The sequence below is a fragment of the Bombus pyrosoma genome, linkage group LG6 (assembly GCF_014825855.1).
Source record: "Bombus pyrosoma isolate SC7728 linkage group LG6, ASM1482585v1, whole genome shotgun sequence".
NCBI classification, from domain to species: Eukaryota; Metazoa; Arthropoda; class Insecta; order Hymenoptera; family Apidae; genus Bombus; species Bombus pyrosoma.
The window spans coordinates 245732-272643 of NC_057775.1; the positions used below are offsets into that span (position 1 = coordinate 245732).

The window sequence follows — 26912 nt, forward strand, 5'->3', positions numbered from 1 at the left end:
GCTGCCAATGAACAGTGACAAGTACTCCGCATGTGTGGAAAGCAAAGCCGGAATATCTATTTTTTATGAGAGAAAGAATCAATCTCAAGAAATAGGGGATTTGATACACTCCGATCTATCAGGACCCATGTACGCTAGATGGACATAGATACTTCCAAGTGGTGATGACTATTCTCACTTTATTTAGCATATCTACAAAAACAAAAGAGTGAAGAGAATTTTAAAAATTACATAGCAGAAATGAAATCACAACGGGGAATAGTAGTAAAAAATATAAGACTAGATAACGATAGAGAATTCACGTCAGGTTCCTTCAAGAACTACTATAAATCACGAGGCATAAGAATTCAGTATACGTGTTCATACACCCCCAGCAAAATGGCAAGTCCGGAAGGATGAATAGGACTCTGATGGATAGAACTAAAGTTCATTGAGACAAAGTTACCAAAGACCCTATGGGGAGAAGCAATTAGATGTTCACCTTACGAAGTAAATAGAAGCCCAGCAAATGCCAACGAGAATATAACGCCAGCAAAAATTTGGTTTAATGGAAATGATTTATCAAAATTAAAGGTATTCGGTTGCCATATATGGAAGCTTGCTCTACCGAGATCAAGTAAACTAGATCTCAGAGCAAGACCCATGCTATTAAATGGATATGAAGGGAGTGGGTATAAATTATGGTGTCCGGAAGAAAAGAAGATAAAAGTATCAAGGAATATTCAATGAGGAGAGGTTAGGAAATTTGGAACAGAACAATGAAGAACCGTTTGAATAGGGAGAAACCAAGGAAGAAGAGGACACAAAAGAAACAGGAAAAATTTAATCAACAAGAGAACAAAGTGAAGTTGAAAATAGCGAAAAGAGAAGTGGAGAGTTAAAAAGTGAACAGGCAAGGCCTAAGAGGATAGTGAAGAAACCTAAATGGCAGTCCGAATATGAGATGTATATAACGTATTGTCTTTTGATCCAAAGCGAAAATCCAACCACCTTTGAAGCAAGCAATAGAAGAGGTGATAGCGCTTGAAAACCACAGAACGTGGAAAGTAGCCAAGTTACTCAAAGAAAAAACAGCAATAGAAACAAGATAGGTATTCGCAACAAAGGAAAATGGACGTAAGAAAGCAAGGTTAGTTGTTAAAGAGTTTCAAGTGAAAAAAGATAGATATCAAAATTCATGCCCCTGTAGCAAAGTTATCCACCATACGAATGCTGAAAGGCGGTACAGGAAAATTCACCTATTAAGCAATTAGATATCCCGACAGTATTTCTAAACGGGGACTTATAATCAGATATTTACATTAAGATACCAAGAGATTTACAACATAAAGAAGATCCTGTATGAGTTAAATGAAACTCCGATGTGCTGGAACAATAAATTTGACAAGTTTATCACTGAATTGGGATTTCTGTGACCAAAATATGATTTTTGCACATATTACAAACAAGACTGCTATTTAATAATCTATATGAACGACATAATAATAAGTGAGAATTATACAGAGATAGTAAACGCATTAGTGAGTAAATTTAGAGCCAAGGACATGGGAGAAATGAAAAATTTCTTGGGAATGGAAATTACAACACAGGAAACAAACTGTTCAATAAGTCAAGAGAGGATGATAGATACAATTATAAATAAATTTAATATGGAAAATTATAAAACAGCTATCACTCCCATGGAAACAAACTTCCAGATAGATACAGACTTAGAGGAGATACAAGTACCATTCAAAGAGCTAATAGGTAGCTTTATGTATGCTGCAGTAACCTCAAACCACATTTAATGTACGCAGTTTCATATTTAAATAGAGTATTAGATAGAGCCACTGAACAAACTTGAAAAGCCGGTAAGCGTATCTTAAGGTATTTAAATGGTACGAAAAAGATGAGATTAGAATATAAAAAATCTAAGAACAGGATCTATGATCCATAGAAGGATTTTCAGATGCTGACTGGGCTGGTAATAAGACTGATAGAAGAACGTAAGTGGCTGAGCAATATTCTTCTCGGGTAACCCAGTATATTGGCATTCCAAGAAACAAACGTGTGTAGCACTATCGACTACCGAAGCAAAATATGTGGCAGCGACTTCGACTGCACAAGATTTAATAAATCTCAAAGGAATAGTTCGAGACTTCGATATAGATGATAAGAAGATTCTACAAGTGAACAATCGATGAGTAATAAGTATGATTAACTCATATGAAAACTCGAAACAAGGAAGCACATAGAAATCAAAGAATATTTTATAAAAAACACCGCAAGAAAGAAAATTATAGAGGTGCAATATGTAGATTCCAAAGAAAATATAGCGGATATAATGACCAAAGCGTTAGTCAAAGATAGATTCATAGAATTAAGAAAGTGTGTGAACAACATAAAACTAAAAACGTGTACATAACTTGACTCGTGTACAATTGTTATTTCAATTTACTGAATACATTTATACTTTTTCTTTTAGATCTTTACACTTGGTTAATTAATCCCATCAGAAATGACATAAATCGACTAATAGATAAATAAATAACACAAGTCTCATAAAAAATCTTACGGTATACAAGTAAAACTTGACATGGAATTTCACGAATCATGATACGTGTCTAACAGGGCGCCGAAAGAAAGCCTAATCTCGTCCAGTGAAATGAATGCAATTTCATCTGGCGGCACTGTCACGGGCCAGTAATAACCAGACATTCGCCAATCACATGCATCTGACCGTGTTCCTGCGAAGGACAAATTGCGAATCTCATGTCCCATCGCACATCTGACCCGAAAGAATGAACCAAAACGACAGTGAGGAAAAGAAAAAAGAAGGAAACGGTGAAGAAGAAGCTTCCACGGGGAAACCACTCTTTCGGACGAGATTCTTTCACGGCCATTCTAACGTCGTCCCTTGTTCGCGGCATTTGGACCGCTGAAAATCCGAAACGTTCGTGTTAAATGCTCGCTGAAAAATGTGACCCCGGAGCCGTGAAAACGGTCCATGAAAAGAGGAAATCGTCCTCCGGGATTCTGAATTCTATTTGAAAATGAAGATGAATATCAACAAATTAAATAACGGAAAGTTGAAAGGGATCGTATTACATTGCTAGCGTTAATTGCATGGGAAAATAAAGAATGGAAAAATTGATTTCGTCGATTTGAAGGTTATGTTCGTAAGGTAAGATTCATGCAGAATTTTCTTTTCTCCGATTTTATCGTTTTATCATTGTCTTTAAGAGAGAAAACTGTAGATGATTGTTTGACATATCACGTTAATGTTATCTGAATATGTGATGTTATATGTGCGTGTATCAAAAAATATCGCACTGCTTTGGCCACTATTCCCAATTATTTTAAAACTATCAATCAAAATACTGGATGTTTCGTAACATTTTAGTCAAATTATCATTTCAATGATGAATTTTATATAATATGCAGACATATATCTGATTTTTTAATGATCTTCAAAATGACTTAAAGGATTGGTCATTTATCATCATCAGATGCAGATTTTGAAGTGACATATGATTATATATTATGTATAGAATAATTTTATACACAGCTTCTATACCCGTTTTGTGTTGTGTTTTCTATTTGTTCTGCACTTTAAAAAACTTTGAGTGGCCGAAAAATTAATATTTTTTCAATCAACTAGGATGAAAACTAGATTTGTTTATCTATTTCAAAAATCAATTGAATTTTTTACGTATTACGTCCTAAAAAGCACAAAAATACTGATTCAATATTTTGTAATAGAGTTTATATAATGGTTAAATTCGAATACATTGAGTCGTCTGGAAAGTTCGTTCCGATTTTTAAAGAATTCTTTCAATATGAAAGATCATATTGAAAAATTTTTCGCCGAAAAACCTGGGAGGTTCTGGAAGGATTGAATATTCAAGTTGCGTGAAAGATGGAAAAAGATTGTGGAACAAAATGGCACCTATATAATTCAATAAACGTATATTGAATCGAAATGTAATTCTGGGCGACCAAATACTTTCTGGAATAATATAAAACTTCTTTACAAATTTTTTTAAACTGTATTTGCTTTCACAGGAGAAAAATCTTAAACATAGATAAGGTTTTAGGCCTTTCAAGCGTATACATGTAGGTTTCGTAAGGAATAACGCTGCATTAGTAGCGTCAATAGCGTGGAAAGATAAAAGAGAAGAGAATTGATTTCGATTTGGAGGTTATGTTCGTGAGATGAGGAGGTTGCTTTGGTGACTGTAGAATTTTATTTTCTTTATTTTTTCATTTTGTCATCGTCTTTAAGAGAGAAGAGATTAGAAGCATGAAATAAGGGTACTGGTGGCGGAAGAGATATGACGAGAATCATAAATCTTGTAGACGGAAGTTAAGCGGTGGTTGGTTTGGAATATTGGCACGTTTTCAGGCGAAAAGATATAGTGTATGGGATTTCAGTTCGGGATTGAGATTTGAAAAATATATTTTGAAATAAGGCTAATGAAAAATGGATCAATGTTGAAACGTTTCATGTATTTCGAGGAGTTATAAATGCAGGGTGATTCTTAAGTCATACAACCGAAAAACATGTGATTCCTTACATAAAAATAAGTCCAAAATATAGCATAAAATTGTTTTGTGTGAACGTTATGAAAACTGAAAAATTTTTATTTTACATATATTTTCAAGTTATTTTTATGTGAGGAATCACGTCCTTGCCAGTACCAGGATTTCGGAATCACTCTGTACATGTAACATTCGAATTTATAATTGAGACTTGAAAAGTATTTTTTAAAGGAGCAGAAAGACGTCTCATAATTAACACACACCATAACAAATTGTTTCATGACATATTAGAGGAATATGACTTGTTTTTAAATTCACCATAACCTGTTCACTAGACATATACATAATATCCGTAAATGGTAGCTTTTATTTTCGTGCTGAAAAAATAATGATCAGAAGTAAAATCCGAACATAAATACTAGAACAGAACATGTATATTCGATCTTTAAACATTATAGGTATTTTTGTAAAATAGGATGATTTAAAATCAAAATTATAAAACATTGAATATTTCTTACCATTAATCCGACAAAGATATCTTTCTACTACATGTATTTCTACTACATTAAATTACTATAGAGATATATTTCTACCACATTAAATTACTATAGAGATATATTTCTACTACATTAAATTGCTAAATTTTCTATTTGAAAAGGAAGCAACCAAATTTCCACATATTCAAACCAGGCAAATGAAAAGAGAATCAGCGACGTGTACACAATGTTCTTTCACGTACAAATCCCAATATCGAGCATCAAGAGTGAACGAAAAAACCTGTTCCCTATGCTTTGACCGGCTTTTATAAATCGTATTTTTAAATATCGTTGGAATTCCTGCAATATTCCATGTTGTTTTATCGAAGCACGAGAGATCAATGTCACACAGGCTAACAGATATAAAAAAAAAGAGAAAAGAAAAGAATATTTACACCGTTCCTTCTCTATGATGCGGAAATAAAATTCCATTAAGACATGTAGTCTGATTTATCAGGATTCGTTGCACCACAATAAAGAGGGAAAAAAGGAACGAGAAGAAAAGAAGCGGAAGAAATAAATCCGATTAAAGTCAACGAATCTCGTTATTTCATATTTGCATGGTTGGTATTTGACGCGTGATTCGCCGTTTGATACCTGCAATTCTCCTTGTTGGGTGTTAAATATCGTTACATGGTAAAATTTAAGAGGAGGATCAATGTCCTTCAGAATTCTGTCGTACAAAACGTTCTATGTTCCAGGGGGAAGCTTCAAAGTGAGCGTCTCACCATAAATCCTTGTCGCATCCCTCTAATTCTTCTCTATCTTTCCGTCAGTCGGAATCATGCTGTCTAACTTTTCTCCTGTCATCGTCGGCCTTTTAGATGTGATAGCGCTGACCAAACAGAATTTTCAGCTCTGGGCCATCGCGAATGACTGTGGATTCTTTCGAGGTACGGCTCTTCACGTTTTAATCGTTGGTAAACCGCGATACGAGTTGCATTGTATCCCATGACTACAAGTATAGTCACAGTTCGATATAAATGTATCAACCTGATCGGACATAAATACCGATAACGCCATAACGTTTACATTTGCTGTAATTCATGATCATTTTACATTCACTGCAATCTACAAGCTATTTTTGAAAAGGAATATATATTATATATTGATATCTTCAGGTTGATAATTGTTAAAAAAATTCGATTATTTTGTTTTTAACAGAAAAAAGTTTTAAGTTATTGAAGAAAGAATTGTTTAGATGTTTGTAAAAGTCTTATTACGTTTCAGGGGAATAATCCTTAGATACATGTTCCTAAATAAGGAAATATTCATAAATTGCTTATTTGTCATGTAATAAACAGAAAGGAGTACTTGTGGTTGCTAAATAATTTAGAGAGCTAAAATATATAGGTTTTTAATCAGATTAATAGTCTTGCTTCAAAATTACTGTCAAAATTATGTAGAAATTACTTCAAATTAGGAAATAAAAGAAGGTTTATTGCAAACAATGTAATGATTACTTGTAAATCAAATACTATCGAAAAGTTGCAAAACGATGTTGGGGAAACTTTATTTAAAATTATCAACTTTAGAAGATCGTTCGGAATGATTTCGGAAAACCATTCCCGTGGATTCAATCAATAAACATATTTATCGCAAACATATTTAAATCTTGTTACACTTAAAAAATTAAGTTTAAAATATAGAAATCTGTTACAAGAATTATATGAAATATTATCATGAATTTATCATTAACTAAATTATAAAATTTTCAACAAAAAAGATATGTAAATTATTCCAGCAAATGAATTATTATGAAAAATTTTTATATTCTTTCCAACATAGATAATTAACTGTGTACAAAATTTTTTTTGAAATTCCGATACGTTATCAGTGGTACAGCTTACACAGCAATAAATTTTCCTATCGTAGTTTCGGTCGATTTTTGCCTTTTTATTTCCAATGTAGATTAGTGTTTTTCCATCCATGTTCTACAAAGATTTTCCAATTCTCGCATACACGGAAAATTGGCAAGTACGCGTTGTTTGTCAATAAAGTAGAATGATCAAGGTTTGTAGTAGGTTGTCGGTACGTTAACATCAGAATTGATTTGGAAATTTCGCTTTTACCGAATTGAGGTGAAACATGAATGAAATCGAGATTATCTTGTTGGATTTATTGGAAAGCAATTTGAAAAAATCGAGGAAGAAAGGTTCAGGTAGTTTCTATAAAACGTTTCTGTAAAAACGAGCCTAATCGTTTTTCAGGATATCAAATCGCTGTGTTATATATATACATATATATGTTAAAAACTTAATTTAGATTCATAAAAATTGAATAATTTGAAATATACTACTTCAATTGGAAATTCATCTTGATTTCTCGTCATATTTAATATAAATTTATTCAAATTCTTATTTACAATTACAAGAGATAGTTTCCTTGAATCATTCGTGTTTAGCAATCAATTTTAAATTCAAACAAGTTCGCGTTTATGTCTCTCTAAATTCTAAATTCCTAAATCTCTAAATTCTACTCTAAACCGTATATATCATTGAATAAATATTCTCACACGTTTGCTGTTTTGTCACATAAACTTAGTTTTTAAATTGTACAATTTCCAATATATTCTTAGCAGCTATGATTCCACAAAAAAATGTTTTAAAATACATTTCATTTATAAATATAAAGCGAATGTATAATGTGCAGATAAAATGAAAATGGATGTATGCACATATTCGGATCAAATACGTTATATAAAAATAAAAGCATGTTTATAAAACAAAAAATGGGACTATTCACTTCGGACAGATTCATTCGTTGATTTTATGGATTTCTCTTCTTTATCTTATCATCCTACTTTGAGATTAGAAGTGTAAAATTCACGTATACTATATTTGCATTTACTATACTAAAACTAGTTAAATAAAAATGATCAGTATTATCCTAATTAAACTATAAGATTATTCTAATCTCTGGATTGTAATTCTACATTGTTATTCTAATTTATAAGTTCTACAAATCCATCAATGATCTCGTGTTAGTACATATATAGCTTCATTTAAGCTATCTAACTATCTGCCAATCAGAAAGTCCTCGTTGGATAATAAATCAGCTCTTAACATATCTTATGTATAGGTACACAGTAGGTACTTTATGCATGGCTAGTGTGATATGACAAGTTCTGACATAAACCATGTACGTATCAAGTATCAAGTCTATCCTTCAATCTGTCTAGATTCTAGATTCCTATAATTGGCCCTGACTCAAACCTTCTTATATAAGTATACATTACTGCATAAGTCATCGTGCAAATGCAAGATGAAATACGATACTTCACCTTAACTGTTTTTCTTAATATTTGTTTGAACATTTCATTATTTGATAGAAATTTTAATAGAAATTGGATGTAACTCGATACTTCTAACGATTATTGAAAGCCACCAAAGAACGTGTATTCGAATTCTTGATCTATATTTTTCCAAATCCAAACTTTAACTATTACAAATTCTTTTAGCTGCTCCAGCAGCTATTTCTTCACAAAATTTCTTCAATCTCCCTCAAAGACTAAAACTACAACTGTTTGCAGCGACGCGACGTATCCAAAGTAATCAAACTTTTTCATCCATCCGTGAAAACAATTTCTTCAATCTTTCCCTCCGTAACAGTTTTACAAGCGAAAGGGGCGAACAGAATGAGTCCTTCGCTGAACCCAAAGATAAGGCGGATACATTCTGTTTTCGTACGAGTTTCGCTATCCCAGTGTCCCAGTGGAGATTTCGTCGTCGTCGGTCGTGTTGACAAACGAAAGAGGTACACCACTATGCGTGATATCTCGGTTTCTTTGATGGCCAACCGCCGTCCATGGATTTCGTGTGAGTATGTGTGTGCACGTCTGTGCTCCTCGATTCGATTCGAGTGGAGTACCGTGACCTCTCGACCTTCTTTAAGGAGTGCTTCGATGAGTGGCCACTCCGTAGCGAAGAGTCGATCCGGAAGTATATCGAGTCGTGAGTCCTCTGCCAGTCATCCGACAAGAATGTCTTTTTAAAGATTTTAAAGTATCGTGAATGTAGATACGCGAGGATGAGAATGAGAAATTGTTTTCAGCGATCGATTGGTTAGTGATAGATTGTTAATAATAACTCGCGATAGTACTCGTATTTAAAATTGAAGGAAGTGTATTGAAATGATAATCCTAATAAATATATCGATATATTGTTTGTTTCAGCACTGATTCACAATTACTGTCTATTCCTATATGATATTTTCTGTCATTAATCTACCATACATTTTACATTTTTGTTCAGATTGGTTTCAAACTTTATCAATACTGTCATGATAGTCGAGTTTCATAACTGCGCTAATTACATTTCAAAATGTTCCGTACAACGCACGTAATACATTCATAAAAGGTGTTTCAAGCTATGCGAGAAGTACATATACGAGCAGATTGAGTTGGAAGTAAATAATGGGATTTGAGATTGTTGTTATTAATAAAATTCTAAAATGTTTCGTATAACACACATATTATGTTCATAACAGGTATCTACAAGTATCCGAATATGTGTATAATCATTTCTTATTAATTCGATGTACGTACTGTGCTGAGAAGTGGGTTTCCCTAGTAATGGCGAGTGTTGGTTCGAGAACACAGCGAATTATTCCCTCCAGTTGCACGAAGGTGCAACTGTCAGGGACAACTTAATGACTACGTTGTTGGTGCTGTGCAAGGAAACACGCGGCATTCCTCTGAACTCCTATGTTAAATTCCGACTCAACGGGACGCCGACGAAGATTCCCGCTGCGACACAACGCTTCCACTACGTGCAATGATAACGGCATAATAGATCTTCCGCATTTAATCTACGATTTCATTCGATTTAACCGCGCGGAAGGCTCGCTTAACGCGCCTCCTCTTAATTAGCTTTTATTCCGCGACGTATCCGCGGCAACTTTATGAGGAAATCGAGTTCGCGATTGTACCGGTGTGATGATAAAGATGTATCGTCGCCGCTTTGACGAAGTTAGGGGGAATGGAAATGTCGAAATTACATTGCGAAGAACGTGGCTTGAATGGATGGAAGATTCTCTATAATTTGTAATAGGTTTTTTTTATTTAGTAACATATTGAAATATGGGAAACATTTATATTTTATTTGGGTAAACACGACGTGCACTGTCCGCATTTCTCTTTCTACAACATTACTTCCACTGAATCAAATCGTGAAATGTCTATATCCTTTATGGACCGCACTTTTAACATCATTTCTTAACGTATTGTGTTTCTAGATAATCTGATAAAACAAACTTTAACACGTGCATTCCGAAACCAACTTCAGCTGACTTTCCATTCACGTCGATCATACTATTTTAAATTAAAATGAACAATGAAATATACATATAACTTAATTTTATATTGTAACATGCCACAAAATAGGGTGTGTATTTCATTCATTACTTACAGTGACGAACAAAAGTGTAAACACACTCCGCTAATTTTATGTAAATGGCGGCACTACGACTAATTTTTCAAGCGATCGGTAAAGATTAGGTAACAGTAACTACGAGCTACGTCTGATTAACGAAATGTAATAGTTCATTTTCGTCAACATTAATAATGTACAGAATATTTTATAGTAATTGTGTTTTGAAACAGTGTTTACAGTTTTGCACGTTTCGTCAGAAACGTTTACGATAGCATGTAAATGTCAGGGAAACGAAACTGTCAATAAGCACTGATTGTCCACTGTTTCGCAGTCAACTGTTCCACACGATTGTTACATTACTTTTCAGTTTGATATGCTTAATCCAAGATAAAGCCACTTTGTGAAGATAAAAAGAACAGTATTATTTGTTTGTATGATAAAGGTTTGTCGTTGCGGCAAATTGCAGAGAAATGTGGTGTCAGTCGTACGATAGTTGCAAGAATAAGAAAAAAGTATGTTAGTGCACCAATTTCTTCACAAAACGGTAGACCGCGATTTATTTCGGATAGAGCAGCGCGTGAAATTGCACACTGTATTTGGTCGGATAGTTACAAAACACCAAAAATTGCTGCTCAGGAAATCGAAATAAGTGCTAGCGAACGGACCATTCGTCGCTCTTTAAAGGGAATTGGTTTTCGAGCGAAGGAAAAAGAAAGTAAACAAGCTCTTTCAAACAAAAATATTAAATTACGAAAACAATTTGTTGACACCTACAGAGAATAGACGACCGAAGATTGGAAAAGAGTTATATGGAGTGACGGAACAAAAATTAACAGATTCGAATCCGACGGAAGGTCCTGGTATTGGACTTCATCAGAGTAATGATCAACCAGGTGGTATAAAACAAACTATGAAGCTTGGAGGTGGCTCAATTATGTGTTGGGGTTGCTTTACTCACAGAGGTGTTGGTCCCTTAATTCGAATCGAAAGTGTAATGCGAAAAGAGCATTATTTGACCATTCTACAAAGTAATTTACCTTCTGTAGTTAATTCTATTGGATATAATGAACGTGAAGTAGTATTTCAACAAGACGGGGATCCTAAGCATACTGCAAAAATAGTTAAAACCTGGCTAGAAAATCAACATTTTTCTGCGATGAAGTGGCCAGCACAAAGTCCGGATATGAATCCGATCGAAAATTTGTGGTCCATTTTGAAAAGAAGGCTGACAAAATATAATAATCCACCTTCAGGTGTTCGTGAATTATGGGAAAGAACGCAACAGGAATGATACAATGAAGCACAAATAATTAAAGATTTAATTGACAGTATGCCTCGTGGATTAAAAGCATTAAAAAAAAGTAAAGGAAAGTGGACGAAAAACTGTAAACATGATTTGAGATGTCCATTTTTGTAAATTGTTCTGTACTATTTGTATTATTAATGTATAACTGTATTATTAATGTTAATGAAAATGAACTATTACATTTTGTTAATAAGATACAGCTTGTAGTTATTATTACCTAATCTTTACCGATCACTTGAAAAATTAGTCGTATTATCGCCTTTTACATAAAATCAGCGGAGTGTGTTTACATTTTTGCTCGTCACTGTATATGATGATCATTGATCGCGTTGAATATGATAATTAATTTTCATTAAACGAAACGATCAATTCAGAAATTACAAAACAAATACTCTCCGTCAAAATCAAGCTTTTACTTTCGCTTTCTCCTCGTTTTATTATTGTATTTTCGAGCAAACGGATTTCCAGATTCAGACACGCAAAATTAGTATATTTTACGGGGATAGGCTCGTACATATATTAATTAATTACCATAAAAAGCAAGACACGTTTGAAAGTGCACGAGGATGGACTGAAAAGGTACAAGTGGCCTCTTTCACTTACTTACTTGATACTTCAACACCAATTCTGTGGCGGTCGCGCTTTCATTAAATGTACGAGATTGAATGCGGCACTTCGACTTTTATGCAGATGCGCAGCTCATGAGTTTGACTGCTTTACTATCCTCGCCGAAACAGAACCTTTATCATGCGGGTTCGACGCTTTCTACTGATTCGCCTTCTCTTTGAATCGACGTGCTTAATAGTAGCTGATTAGTTGAAACATAGAAACATGTACCTTAATTAATTTATCAAAGTTTTGAAATGTATAAATATATTTTGTAATATATAAAATTTCAAATTTCGAAATCTTCCCCTTTTTGAAAATTTAGAACATTCAAAATCATTTAAATCTTTATTTCTTCGTGTAACATCAATCCTTTTTGTATCGTATCACTATTTCGATGGCACAGATTAAATCTATCCCCACAGAATAGTAATAATAATATTTTATTACTTATTACTACTCATATTTTTTCCTCAAATTTACTTTATCTTTATTATATTTCCATTCCAAGTATAAATTTTAATATCTTATTTCCTTACGTAGATTTTATCAATAATATTACGATAAAAGTGCCAAATATTATATTAGGATAAAATAACTACTACTATCATATTAATCATAACTTAGTTTAATTACTAATCCATGTATTTCTTTGCACACAATGACGCACACATTAAAGTTTTTCCACTTGTCCCGCCTAAAGTTGTCTCACACCTACGCTCCATAATGAATGACGAAACGTATATAAGAACACAAAGCTGCGGATCCTACGTGTGACCTAAAAACCTAGACTGACAAACTTCCTTCGTTTTTCACAACGATTGACGTATCATAAACCTATATTAAGTCGTATTTCTATGCATGTATTACACAAAACATTCGATGAAGGCGGATGAACCGTTTGGAAACCAAAATCGTGTTCTCACGCGTGTAACATGCGGCGCGAAACACGCTGGAGCACTTAAAAGGATGTGAAAAGGCACACGTACGCCGGAACATGTTGTCGAAAGCATTAGAAGAGATACAAGCTGCGTGGTGCACATGTGGAAACGTGATATTGACCTAAAACAGTCCGTACTCCTTCCCAGAGTCTATAAGCAGAACCTAACCAATTCCTAGAATTTTAAATTTCTTCGAATTATATATTCCTTCCATTTAAGTCAATATTCAATTCATTATCTACAGTCCTTTAATTTCTCTGTTCAAATTACCGTAGCTTATTTGTATACTACAATACGTTTCATATGTCGAAACAGTAAAATTATGTAATACGAGAAGGTTTCAGAAAAATATTGCTTATTTCATGTGCTTGTTTATACATTTATATTATATTATATTGCTTGTTTCGCATAAAATCTAACGAGTAAAAGTGCAGGTCTCACGGGAAGATAACATCATATTTACAGAGTGGCTACAAAAATCATTTGCATACCACATTGTGTTTATTATTATTATTAGAATTGGAAATTTCATATTATGAAAATAAAATATAGGATATGATTAAAAAAACGGCTTCCTTGTAAAATAATTTCAATTTAGCGTATTATATCCGAAAAGTGTCTTTCTTTCGCAAACGTGTTTTTTACAACAGTGCACCTTCGTACAAATGTAAAACCAAGTCTGTGAAATGTCACGGTGTTTATCTCAACAGAACAAAATGAATTGTACGTAATTCGACAAAATAATATAAAACAAGAAACCTTGTGCGTCTATTATTTGCTCATAAAACGAAAGAAACTATTCGGACAAACTAATATTTTGTCATTTGTAAAACTCTTTCTCTGAGCAGCGCAGACAATAATAATCGTAATCAGTGCACCAATAGCTTCTCAAACCATATAGTATTAATGGTCTCATGAAAAGGCTATACGATATATTCTGGCAAACCGTAATATTCGCAGAATCCGTTCAGAGACGTCATCCTAATGATTAATTGATTCATTTAACTCTGCCATCTAGGTTTTTCCTCGTTTAAGACAAATAACAAAGAAGTTTTATCAAGAATGGGGAAATTAAGTTGGCATTAACCTTTTTTGGGAATTTACCAGACGAAATTCTTTCAATTTCGGAAGAAGATCTTCCTTTAATCGTTGCGACCCTTTGAAAGGATGCCGTCGTGTTTGTGACAGCTTCTAATAAGATTTAATATTTCCTACCCGCTACTATGCTTGTACATGTTTTGCTAACGACCCGGTTTAACTGATGAGCGACGTTTCAATTAATTTCCCGTGCACTATTTTTGCGTTCTGAAAAGTTGACTGTTTCTAGCCGTGGCGTCAAACAAGAATTAAAGTCACGACCCGGTAAACCTATTATTTTATCAAAGAATCGGCCGATCGAGAATTAAGGCAACGATTAGAATCGCGTAACAATTAGAAAGAATTAGGAAAGAACTGTTTTAATACAAAAAAAAAAGTGGATTTTTTTATCATTCACTTATAAAGCAAACAATTTAGGAAACTACAAACTTTCTGTTGAAAATTCTAATGAAAATTGTTTTAATCCTCTTCCATAAAAGATAATTACAAAAATTTTAATCAACCGCTACAACTATTGTAATTTAATAAAACAAAACAATTTTTCCCAAATATTATAAAATTTAGTTCATTTCAACTGAATCACTAGTCACCTATCATAGCGGTTAACATGACGGTAAATAACCAATTAAAACAAAAGTAATAAGGTAACATAAAGAACGTAACACAATGTACAATAGGATAACATAAATAAGTTTACGATAAAAGGAATACTTGATTTTTAATATAAGCTGGTAAAAGAGGAAAGGAAAAAAATGAATATTTGTTCGTTACGAACTTCAGGGATCCCTATGGAACAATTAAAACGGTCCCTCGTGAGCAATGGAATTGCATAGGCTCTTTTTAAATCATAGACACTTTATAACAATAAAATGATTTAAGAGCGATTAATTACCATTATTTGCCACACTATTATTTCAAGATAAGTACTAATGAATGCAATTGTACTCATATATTCATATCTCTCAAAACTATAAATTGGGAAGAACTTCATCAAGTCACTCAAACCATATATCACAAAACAATACCAGCTTCTTCATCTTCTACATTACGTAGCTAAAACACCTCAGAAATCCTAGATTACAAACAATCACATCAAATCCAATATCTTCCTCCCTCTACGCCTTAATACATGCAATTTCCCGTAATAGTGTTCTCTAAAGTTAAGAGAACATATGCAAAGGATAACAAACGACGAGCAGACCATGTCTCATATATAGAAAAATATCTATAAGCCACGAATCCAATATTTTCGGGAGATAGAAAATGTACACGTGTCCTGGGCACACGGCATGTCCGCCCAGTCGGAAAGAAAGATGTCGCGTTGCCTCTCGAATATAACGCGCGAGACCGCGGCAATAAATCAAAGCGAAATCCCGTTGCTTTCGATCCCGACCGGCTTTCGAAGGAAAGGGGTGCTTTTCAGGACCACAGCCCCTGGGAGGTGTCGCGCTGCGAAAAATCCATTCGTCATCGTTGCCCACCCGCAACCTCATCGCCTCCTTTCTTTTCTTTGCTGGCGCCTTCGCGTCTTCAAAACCACCCGCCTCTTTCCATCCACCGCTTCCGTCCTTTTTTCTTTTTTTATTGCTTTTTCTTTTTTCTCCGAGCACCATCTACAGTGCCGGACGAAATGATAGGACACTTTACATATTTGCGCATTTCGTACATTTAAAAAAGCAAGATCCACATCTCGCGCATCCCATCGTTGCACGTCACTGCTGGCATTTATGCGTAATCCATTATCCTGATGAATATTAATTTGTTGTGTGTGCACGCGCGCGTATCGTATTATAGTAAATGTTTATTTAACTTATTGCTTGATACTGTAACAAAAATTAATCACAGTTTAAGAAATAGAAATTTCAATTACAAACATTTGCTATAAGGTTTTTTTTTAATGCGTATTGACTAATAGAGATCGAAAAAAATATCCCACTTTGTAAAAATGGGGATAGTTTCAAGGGAAAAATATATTTCACGAAAGAACGTATCAAAATATGCAAAAATATGGAACGTTTACATAAGCTACATTTAAACTTTGTTCATATTTAGATAATATTAAATCAATGGCCCCTAGATCTGTCAAAAGAAAATGGAAAGTTCGATCCAATTTTGAAAAATAGTTTCACATCTCGTTTAACTATTTTATTTAAACTCGCTAATTTAAAAAAAAAAAAGTATAAGTACCGAAGAAGGAATTGAAATAAAAAGGGGAATGTAACATAAAAATGAGACACTTAAACGAAAGTATGTCGTGGAAAGTGGATTTAAAAAATTTATCTTGTTCTGAAACGAGATCATCACGAATCAAGTGGGCTATTTGCCGTATTATTACGTCGACATCTGGCAAGATACTTGCAAGATACTTTAGATCGAGATACATGTCGTGGTATTATATCAGTTACCTCACAAGTGTTGTAACGTGGAACCCTTCTTAGCTCACTCACATTATTATATTTACGGCAGAGCGTTAAGAAAGACAAAATGTCGATTCAATTTCATATATTGCATATCGAAAATATTTATCAAGTACAGTTTGCATATAATTCGCAAAAATATTTAAAAGATCCAAAGTATAGTACTCGTTATAATATTTAACAGATAAAACAATTGTCTACCTGCATTCTACTTTTTTAATTATATTTGTGAAAACATGAATTTGTATAAATATGCACGGTCTACTTGTCACGTAAGCGTAGGTATCGACACACAATACATCTCTCGAAACCCACTTGTCAGCAAGATTACGTTCTTCTGTTTAACGAAGATCTTCGTTTCTAGCAATGTGACGATAATTTCAGCGATCGATCGCGAACTTCTTTGTCACGAAATGAGAACGTCTCGATACACGTGGAAACGATGAATAGGCTTGTTGAGTGGCACGTCTATCTGGATAAATCGCGAGCAACACACTTATTCCGGATTTCATATGTTTACCCTCCGCCTATGCAAACACATAGTGTCCACAAACACCCGGAGATTCATTCCACTCTCCGTTCGATATTACTTGTCTTCTACTCGATAACTTCTCCACGTTCCACGGTATTCAAAGAGAATCGTTCTCTTCACTCCACCTATCGCAAATGCTTTCACAAAAATTCCTCTATACAAGATTTTCTGCTTGCATACTCGGATTGTTCAAATTCTTGGTAAAAGTTGTTTTTTAGAATTTTATATTTTTCGTCTTGTCCTCTACCGTTTTGTCAATGAAATTAATTGGAATTAATTATTTTGGAAAATCCAAAATGTAATATGAAACGGGATATTTAAGCGAATGAACCCCGTTTGGCATTTTTATCGTGGAGAACGTGTGGTTCTATGAAGACACAAAAGTCGATTTGTAGGTTTGTTATAGTGTGTCTCAAAAATTAGTCACTACCAAAATAGATAGCAGAAAAATGTTGAAAGTGCCAACTTTGAAGAAAAGAATGTGGTATTTGAGAAAGGAGTTTCTTGTGACAAATTTAGGTTTATTAGGACTCCAAATGTAATGCACTTAAGATTGTTAGGGGCTAAGACATAAAACGAAGTAGATGTAACTTACCGTGAGGCACACATTTCGGGATAGGATGATTCCAACCGTCGGCGGTGCAAGTCAGTATTTTATGGCCCTTCAATCTACGGCCTGGTTCACACGAGTACACGGTCTGTAAAGTACCATCCTTAAGGACACGCTCTCTCACTCTTCCCCACTGAGGTGCTTGCACCAGGGGACAATTTCCCAGAACTCCTGAAAGTCGAATTGCAGAGCTTTAATCGTGTAGAAGCGTGGGAAAATAAAAAGGTTCTATGCTTGAATAAATCTTTTAAAACTTTGTAACTAATAGATTTAATGCCTGTTGAGAAAACCTAGTAGAATTGGTCTCTTAAGTGGATCTAAATATATGAAAATGAAATATCGGAAAAGTAAGAAGATATAGGGGAAATAATATGTGAAATATTGTTCCCCGGTTTTGCTTTTTCTTTAGTAATTTCTCAGAATCTGCAGGACACAACTACGTACTTGGTAATAATAATAACGATTTCATTTCTTTTGATTTAAATGCTTGTAACTGGCATCGCTGAAAGGTCAAATAATTTAATTCCATTTGACTTAATTTTAATTTCGATTTTGAGATATTCACATAGAATATAGAACATAGAATGTATACATATGTATATAAATTAGAATTAAATATCGTCAAATTAAGTAACCCAATTCAAATCTGATCCAGGCTATCGACCTATAACCTAACGGTTCAGGACAAAAGAAGATATACATCTATACAGAATATAAAAATTTTTCTATTGTACTTCACAGTCACGAATAAAACTAAAATATTAATACATCAATAGAAAAGATCAATAAATGTTGTATTAAACAGTTGTAACAAAAATATAAAATATGAAACCTATATTTGAATTTCGAAATGTCATCCACTTTTATCAGAACAAGTCTGATATCGACAGAGTATTGAATTTATTGCACATCAAATTTCGCCACGATTTCACTTCGTTGTATCGAATACAATATTGATTTTCTCAATTTTTATGCATTGTACATTTTTTCTTTCGTTAGAATATTAAAAACCTAGAGAAATTCGAAATACTCAACGAAATAATATCAATTTACAAATATTAGTTGATAAATCGTATCGTACAAGAAAGCCCTTATATTACAAATTTACAAAATTTATTAGCAAAATAAGATAATTAAGCTGTTTCGTTAACAATTCTTCTTATTTTATTATGCTGTATATATATACTGTAACAATTAAAGGACTACAAATTGGAAATTATCTTCGATTTGTCTTATTATACAAAGATGTGATTCCAGTGTGTGTCCAAATTGTGATTGATCTTGTTGAATCATTATTTAAATGACAAAAACCAGTTTTTGCAATAGTTCATGGGCTCGGAACATAGGATAGAATACACTGAAAATTTAATTTCGAATAGGTATTGGCCCAGCACCACAATTAACTCTGCGATTGGTTACTATCCAATTTCGCTTATAAGAGTAAAAAACTAGTACGTGGTTAATCAATATTTTTTCAACTCGGTAACAAAACTTTTATAATTTAATGTAGCTGCGAAGTTCTCTTTCTACGCATTGGGGTACGAGAATTAGTGCGCATATTTTTCAAAGAAATTTGGTTTATCGAGTATATTATGAAAGTTTCTTCAAAACTAACATCGTAGTTGTAAAGCGATTTTCAAAGATATTTGCGGGATATCTTTTTGTCATTATTTCTTTTCTGATCGTACGGTTTCATGAAAATTGAAAAAATTGGGATATTTACGATACCATAATAAAGTATTCGTTTTATTAAATAATAGAGAACTTTCCCATGTTTCTGATTTCTATACTGGGGTTTTGTAAAGTTAATGTATAATATAATCTACTGTAAAATAAATGACGGTGATTACTAAATTTATTTTCTTAATATATTTTTTGTACCTTAGCAAAATACGCAGTTACAAATTACATTAAATTACTTAATAACATTGCGTTTATTCAACTTTCATGCATTATTTCGTTGCTTGATTTTTAATAAGTTAATGAACATCGTACATTTCACTTTTAGAATATCACGTGTCATTTTACGATAAATTATAATATATATCCATACCAAAGCAACTGGACCTGAGTGATAGTAACACGAAATGAAAACAAACAAGAAAAGCACGAGTAACTTGGCGGTTGTAAAATCGCCAGTAGTTTCCGCAGTAGAAGGGTAAGCTTCTAATCGTTTCGCCACAAAAATCTCGAAAAGTTACGAGCCACAAGACCGGAGGTCACGTTCGCCACCGCCAACGATGACCAGAACGAAACGAGTCTCCGAGTCGTAAGTCGCCACGCGAAACGACTTTCGTTGTGTGCGCGGACAGTGATTTCTACGTGATAAGCGGACACTTCGATTTCCACCGCCTCCCGTGCAAACTTTTTGTTTATGCACTCTTCCGGCTATACGTTATTTGAATTCCATAGAAATTTGACTGTTTGATCGATCAATAAGTTTGTTCGTTCGTGCTATAAATTTTATGGCAGTGTTGACTAAGTAATATCTACCGTCCATTTTTTCAATGGTCGACAAGTATTTTCGATGTAGAAACATTTTGAACGATTGGTCGAGGCGAAAACAGAAATATACAATATAAGAATTTGTGTTTTATAATAAAAATCGGGAAAAATGTGGTTGTAGTGTTTTTCTACAGGTATCTCGATAAAATTGAAAATTAATTTTGCCAAAAGTAATTACATATTTTTAATAAATATAAAAAAAAAAACAAATCTGAATCTACTCGATGGTTTCGCAGTGAAAACGATAAAATCAACGCTTTACTCTGCAGCAACAGTACAACCGTAATTCCGTAACCAATTTCGAAACACTCTGCTCCAATATTCGCATGAACGTCCAACGAACAATAATCTACAAACATTACAACTCGGTAACACGATGAATTCCATGGTGAGCAATCCGATGTCTCGCATATAAAATGATAACGTTTCCGGCTCGAAGCGAGATGAAGGAAGTTTCCGTTTGAAGCCCAAAGCATCATCCACAGAAGGTCTGTCATTTAATTAATACCTGAACGTTTACATTCCTTAATTAATATGAAGACGCCGTCGGAACACGAAGCGCACGGTCAATTCTCTATTCATGTGCCTCGATATTCCTCAAAGGGCAAAGAGAGAAACGTAATCAAACGAAGGGGCGTTTATTAAATGAATAGAACGACACAATATGTATAAAGATACGGGAACTGATCACCCCGTTACATGCTTCGATCGCTTTCTGTATAGTACTATATCATGCAGAAACGAATATAGGTGAATTGAGAAATCTAGATACAAACATTATTGAAATTCTAGAAAATTAATTTCCATATTTTAGGAAATCTTCTATTGTTTGTTAGCATTCTGTTATTTCTCGCTCTTTTTTTCGTCTTTTTTCTTTTAGTATATTAACACTAGACCTACACTATTACTGGAATTTCATGTAGGTACGTTCTTTTTTCTTATCACAGAAATTCCTTTCTCCATGTATTTTCATCTACTTTATTATTGAAATTTTTCTCCGCTCTCATTGCTGAAATTCCTTTTTTAATACCCGTGATTACTTTTCCGCTGAAATTTCATTTCTGCGTGTCTTTGCATTTGTTCTTTGTATCATTGAAATTTCATTTCTTTCATAAGTTTATATAGTAATACAAATTATTACGTAAAAAGTTCAGAAATATAGAAGAACGATCAGATCAAGTGGTCGAAAATATTATTTTATAACATCTTTTTCACAGTAACTCCGCAAATATAAACAGCCGATCAAAGATATTATTTCAATAAATTTGTATCAATATAATCAAAATTGTTATAAATATTTCTCAAGCAGAGACTGGAATAAAAATTAAGAATTTTCATCAAGATAGATTCGTCACGCATGATACATGTATAATAGAGGAACGAAGATTTCATTCACGGGAAGTAACACATTAATTGAAACACCTTAATTAGTGTCACGAACACTCGTCTAAAATGCCTCGATAAATTAATTCGTCGACGCGCAAGGGTGCAAGCGATTTTCGAGGCATTGCCTCCAGACACGTATAGTCGAATCGAAATAATTAACCGATCGTACGAAGCGGTATTGTATCAAATGAGTAGTTGGGCGGGCCCAAAAGCCAGCCACGTTAGCGTTAACCGCGAAATTTATGCCTGTCGATAACGACTGGTTAGAATTTCAGCCAGGCCACAGTGCGCCGGTGAAATTTGCAGCGCCTTTTGAATTTTTAACGAGCATTCGCCAGTGCACAATAAATGATTTTTTTTTATAGAAATTCTCAAATATTCTCGTTTCCATTATTTCTAATTTTATGTCCATTAATGTTTTATTTCGACGTTATGCGATTCGTAGTTTTATATTTCACTGCGAGATTATAATAATATTACGAAAATGTTTAAGGTGCACTTTACTTGTAAATAGCATCATCTAACCGTAAACGAAAGTTACCCATCTCGGCGAGTAACAAAGGAAAATTAGAAACAAGCCACGTCAATGCTAATTAACAAAAAGTACTAACGAGATAGTTCGAACGTTGAAAAAACGGGAGTAATTTCGTTAGTTTTTAAGGCGAATTGTAGGGAAAAACGCAGGAAGAATATTCTCTGTCCGGTATCTCGGTAGAACGTTAAATGCTGCAAACTGCTTATAAATTGTGAAGTTACGGTTCATTGTTCAGCGTTCCAGGAGTTTTTTTCTTTCAAGAGGGACTTTTTCGTAATAAGATAATACAATAGTGCAACGATTATCGGTCGTCTAATTATATCACGCGAAATTCTTCTTCAGAAAATATGAATGTGATTGATGGAAATACGATAAATTCGTTTGCGACAGCGTCGACATTCTCCATGTTCTGTATTATAAGTTTAAAAATGTCCTCGTGATTTTTTTAAATTTTAATGTCTGTATATGTAACGTTTACACTTATATGATTTTGTTTAAAATATGAATTTTCTAATAATTAGTTTGCTTTTCAAATTTTATTTCCTTTTTCTTTTTCTTTTTTGCCTGAAATTTTATTAAAACGAAAGGATAATCGCTTTTATGTAGTTATCGAACAATCATATACGTTACTGTCTACTTAATTATTCTATCGTACGTATTATCAACTTTGCAAAATTTAATCCTCTCACCACTGTTCCCATGTAATCGGAAATAGTACAAAGTTCAAAATTACTTGTGTTATTTGCACATAATTAGAAATAGCAGAAGTTCAGGATTTCGCCGCTCCCTGTTATTTCATTATTCCCCAAATTATTATGAAATGGTGATATCAAGGAAGAAGCGAAAAATATTGCAACTTCATCAATATTACGAGACACGATTATCATGATTATACGCGTATTGATAAAATATGAAATATTTATTAAGCGTATGTTTGCAGTAAGTCACCTTAAACCCATAATTACTGCTAAAAATGGTCCTACTAAATATTGAGGCTTATTAATATGATAGATAACTGGTTGTTCAAATATGTTTGCAATCACTGCGAGGTATATATTTGAAATAGGTAATTTTGTGACTTATACAAATTCGATATTCGATTTGCTTTCAAACTGTGCTAATATAATCGAGTCAATTGTATCTCATTACAGAGCGAATGACATTTCAAAATATTTCGTATAAGACATAGAATATACTTTTAAAAAGTTTCTATAAATGATCAAACAGTCTCCTAAGACAATGTATGTCTAACACAATGACGCTTATTCTGTGGAAAGAAAGTCTGCTTTTCAGAAAAGTTACGTCGTTCATTATACACGATTTAAAAAAAAAAGGTAGAATAAACGTTGACAGTGATTCAGTAGCAGAAACTGCGAAGTTTTCCGCACTACTTGCGTAATCGGAAAAACAAAATCACCCATTCGTTCTTTGAATCACTCTTACAAAAGGCTGGCAACTCAAACGTAACGCGACCGCGAGCAAACTGATTCGATTCTTTGATCGTTTCCACGTGAATAGTAGCTCGGTGTTGTCACGAGACCGCGGAAAAATTGCTTGTTCCCGTTCAAAAAATCAACATGGTTCGAAAGAAAAGGTTAACAGAGTGCCGTTGCATAGGAACAAAAAGAAACTCGTGCCCGTTGGGCGTTTAGCGTAATTTGTTCACCCCGCAAATTCTCGTGGCCAAACATCGTGCACAAGCTACCAACAGGGAAAACAAACGATCGCGAGTCTTTTATGGAAGCAATCTGCGCGAACCCGGACCCCATTTACTTAATGCAGCCTGCCCGTTGTGACTCTCTAATTAACGTCACCCGCGATCTCTCTTCTAAAAGGCGTGTTGCTCGACTTTATAGTCAGATCCCGCGGAATGCAACTTCTTCTGCCGTTGCAATGCAAATATTGCCGATAAGCATTATATTGTTATAGAAATTCATTGTACTTATCGGAACAGTTTCTGGTTGAATGCTCTATCGCGTTTATGATGGAACGTTCCCTTTTTGACTTTCTCTTCTATTTATATTCTCTTAATGTAATTGTTATTCTTCAAATTAAATTTTATTTATAAGCTCACAATATATATATATTACACAATGCTAGAGTTCCTTATAATAAGCTACATATCAGTCGACTTTGTTGAGATACGTATAATTTTCTGTGCTGGACTAGGTTAAACGCGCAGTAAAAATACCTGTATGCGAGTATTAGTGTGTGGGGGTATGTGTCTCAAAAACAGATGGATGTAAACTGTCCAGTCGTTAGAAGCATCTGGAAGGGTCGTCAGTTAACAGTCGGGTAAAGAAGAAAGGGCTGAGACGCGTGCAGATATGTATCGATAAATATAATAGAGATCGTCCATTAAATAAATGTATAACTATTTAAACATTAATTAAAAGTGTAAATTTTGTGTTCCCATAACATTATTTCGGCTTCAAAGATCCAAAATTCTCAACAAACTTATTATAAATTTATACTAAAAAATATCATCAAATTTACTCTCGAATACCCAAGTAAAAGTTTTACCATTTTTATTCTCTACATACTTTAGTTATGAGCACGGAATACGCGATCTTAAACCTTATTTCAATAACCTATACGTTTTCGCTGGATTTGCTATAGTATTATTTATACTAGAAACGTTACGAAAGGTATTGTCACAATAGACTTTTCATCTCGTTTGCTTTGCACTTTCATTTGAATATCGTATTAATCTTCTCGAGTCATCTGTTCTATCTCGATCGATAGATGCGGCATCTACGTCGCTCTAAGTACTCGTTATTAAGCCTCGTCGCACCCGCCTCCCTTTTAACGACAGCTAACCCGCTCCACTCGTATATTTCTCCCACTGGAATATTTTACGATCGAAGGGAGGAACCGGCGAGCCAAGCGTTGTCACAATCCCAAGATTTACGTATTGTTACACACAGCTAGTTTCGCTGTGCTGTTTCATCCGTAAGTTGGATCAAAACTCGCAGTGAAACCGTCGAGCTTCGTCGAGGAACGATCCTCGGATTCAACAGTCAGTGTTCTTTACGAAATTTTATTGCGTGAGTTTAAAAGTTTACTTTTCGATACAGGGGATAAAATTTCACTGTCGCCGTGATAAATAGTTGTTATATTCTTGCTTTGAAATCAAGTAACTCGGAGTCTGATGTTTCCAGGGTTAGATCAATAACGATTTTTTCATACACCTAGACCAGCTCACGAAAGTATTAAAATATTTTTAGAAACTTCATATACACATATATTGTATTATTCAACACATTTTGAAATCTCATTAGTACTGTAACGAGTATCGCCGTTATATTTTTTAGCGAACTTTGAAACCGATCTGAAGATATATATGAAAATTACAAAATATTTATTGGAAGCATAATTTTGTAAAAATCACCAAAGTACAGTCAAAGTGAACAATCGATTATTAACTGTATATTTAATAAACCAGAATATGTAATGAGATTATCTTTGGTACTGATTGTATGTTTAGAACCATCGTTGATCATGATGCATGCTAATGTTTCATTAATTGTTTTGTACATTTTGGAATTGATCTCAAATTTTACTAATATAATCACGATAGCCGTGTGTCGTTACAGTGCTAAATTTAAAAAAGTTTCGTGTAATGTGTTGCTAACAATGAAAATACACAATTGTTTCTGAAATAACTCAAAAACGTGCTACCGGATTATGAGTTTACAATTTTGAATTTCATATTTTAATGTTTAAATTGCCTTGTTATGCAATGCATTATATTGTAGCTGGTGCTACAGGTGCGATATTGTATGATATTGTGCAGAATAAATACTAGCTTTTGACTATTTGAAACAGTATAATAACATCGACAAAATATCTTTTTGCATTACTTTCGCAAACATCATTCACTGGACGCCGTTTTCCGCTCCAATTCCATAATCGCACGACCTAGCCGAACCGCCCCAAATAAAAGGTTGTTCACCATCTCTAGTACAAAATTGTAAAAACTCAATTTACGTTTACACTACGGCATCCTCAACGTAATCATCTAGAAAGTCATACCGATAAATATTCCGCTTGTTTAATGAAATTCCCTTTCATGAAAATACCAAAGCAGCAACCAGTGAACCTAACTAAAGCCGACGATTTACGAGAACAAATTTTTCCAAGAGGGGGAGGGGGCGTTCACAGCGGAATCGACGCAACGAGCCAGACAATCCGCTGTTTGTATTAACGCAAATCGGATAAACGTCGGCGGTTCGTGCAGATTCTAAAATAATGCAGCACTCCGTTAATATTACTATGGCTCTCAAAGACGAAATCCACTTCTGACACTGTGGCTTTCATTCGGCACGATGGTTATGTTTCATCAGCGCCGCTTTGAACAATTTTTAAAAGAGACGAACTGCCTAAAGAGAACCACGGAGGATTCGTTCGTTCGGAGTTTGTTCCGGTTTTGTAAGGTTGAGCGAACAGCGATATCGTGATGAGTTATATAATTTCGTTAGTTCCTTTTACATTGTTTTTCCTTAGTATATTTCTATCGACTTTTTCACTGTACCAGAAATATCTCG

General features: G+C 34.0%; 1 protein-coding gene across 1 annotated transcript in view; it reads right to left on the minus strand.

The window, feature by feature from the left end:
* LOC122568825 (fibrillin-1-like) overlaps positions 1–26912 on the minus strand; it is a 217991-nt gene that overhangs the window by 109922 nt on the left and 81157 nt on the right. The window contains exon 2 of the mRNA XM_043729029.1: positions 17925–18110. Within this exon, the coding sequence (XP_043584964.1) occupies positions 17925–18110 (186 nt within the window). The remainder of the gene's footprint in view (positions 1–17924; positions 18111–26912) is intronic.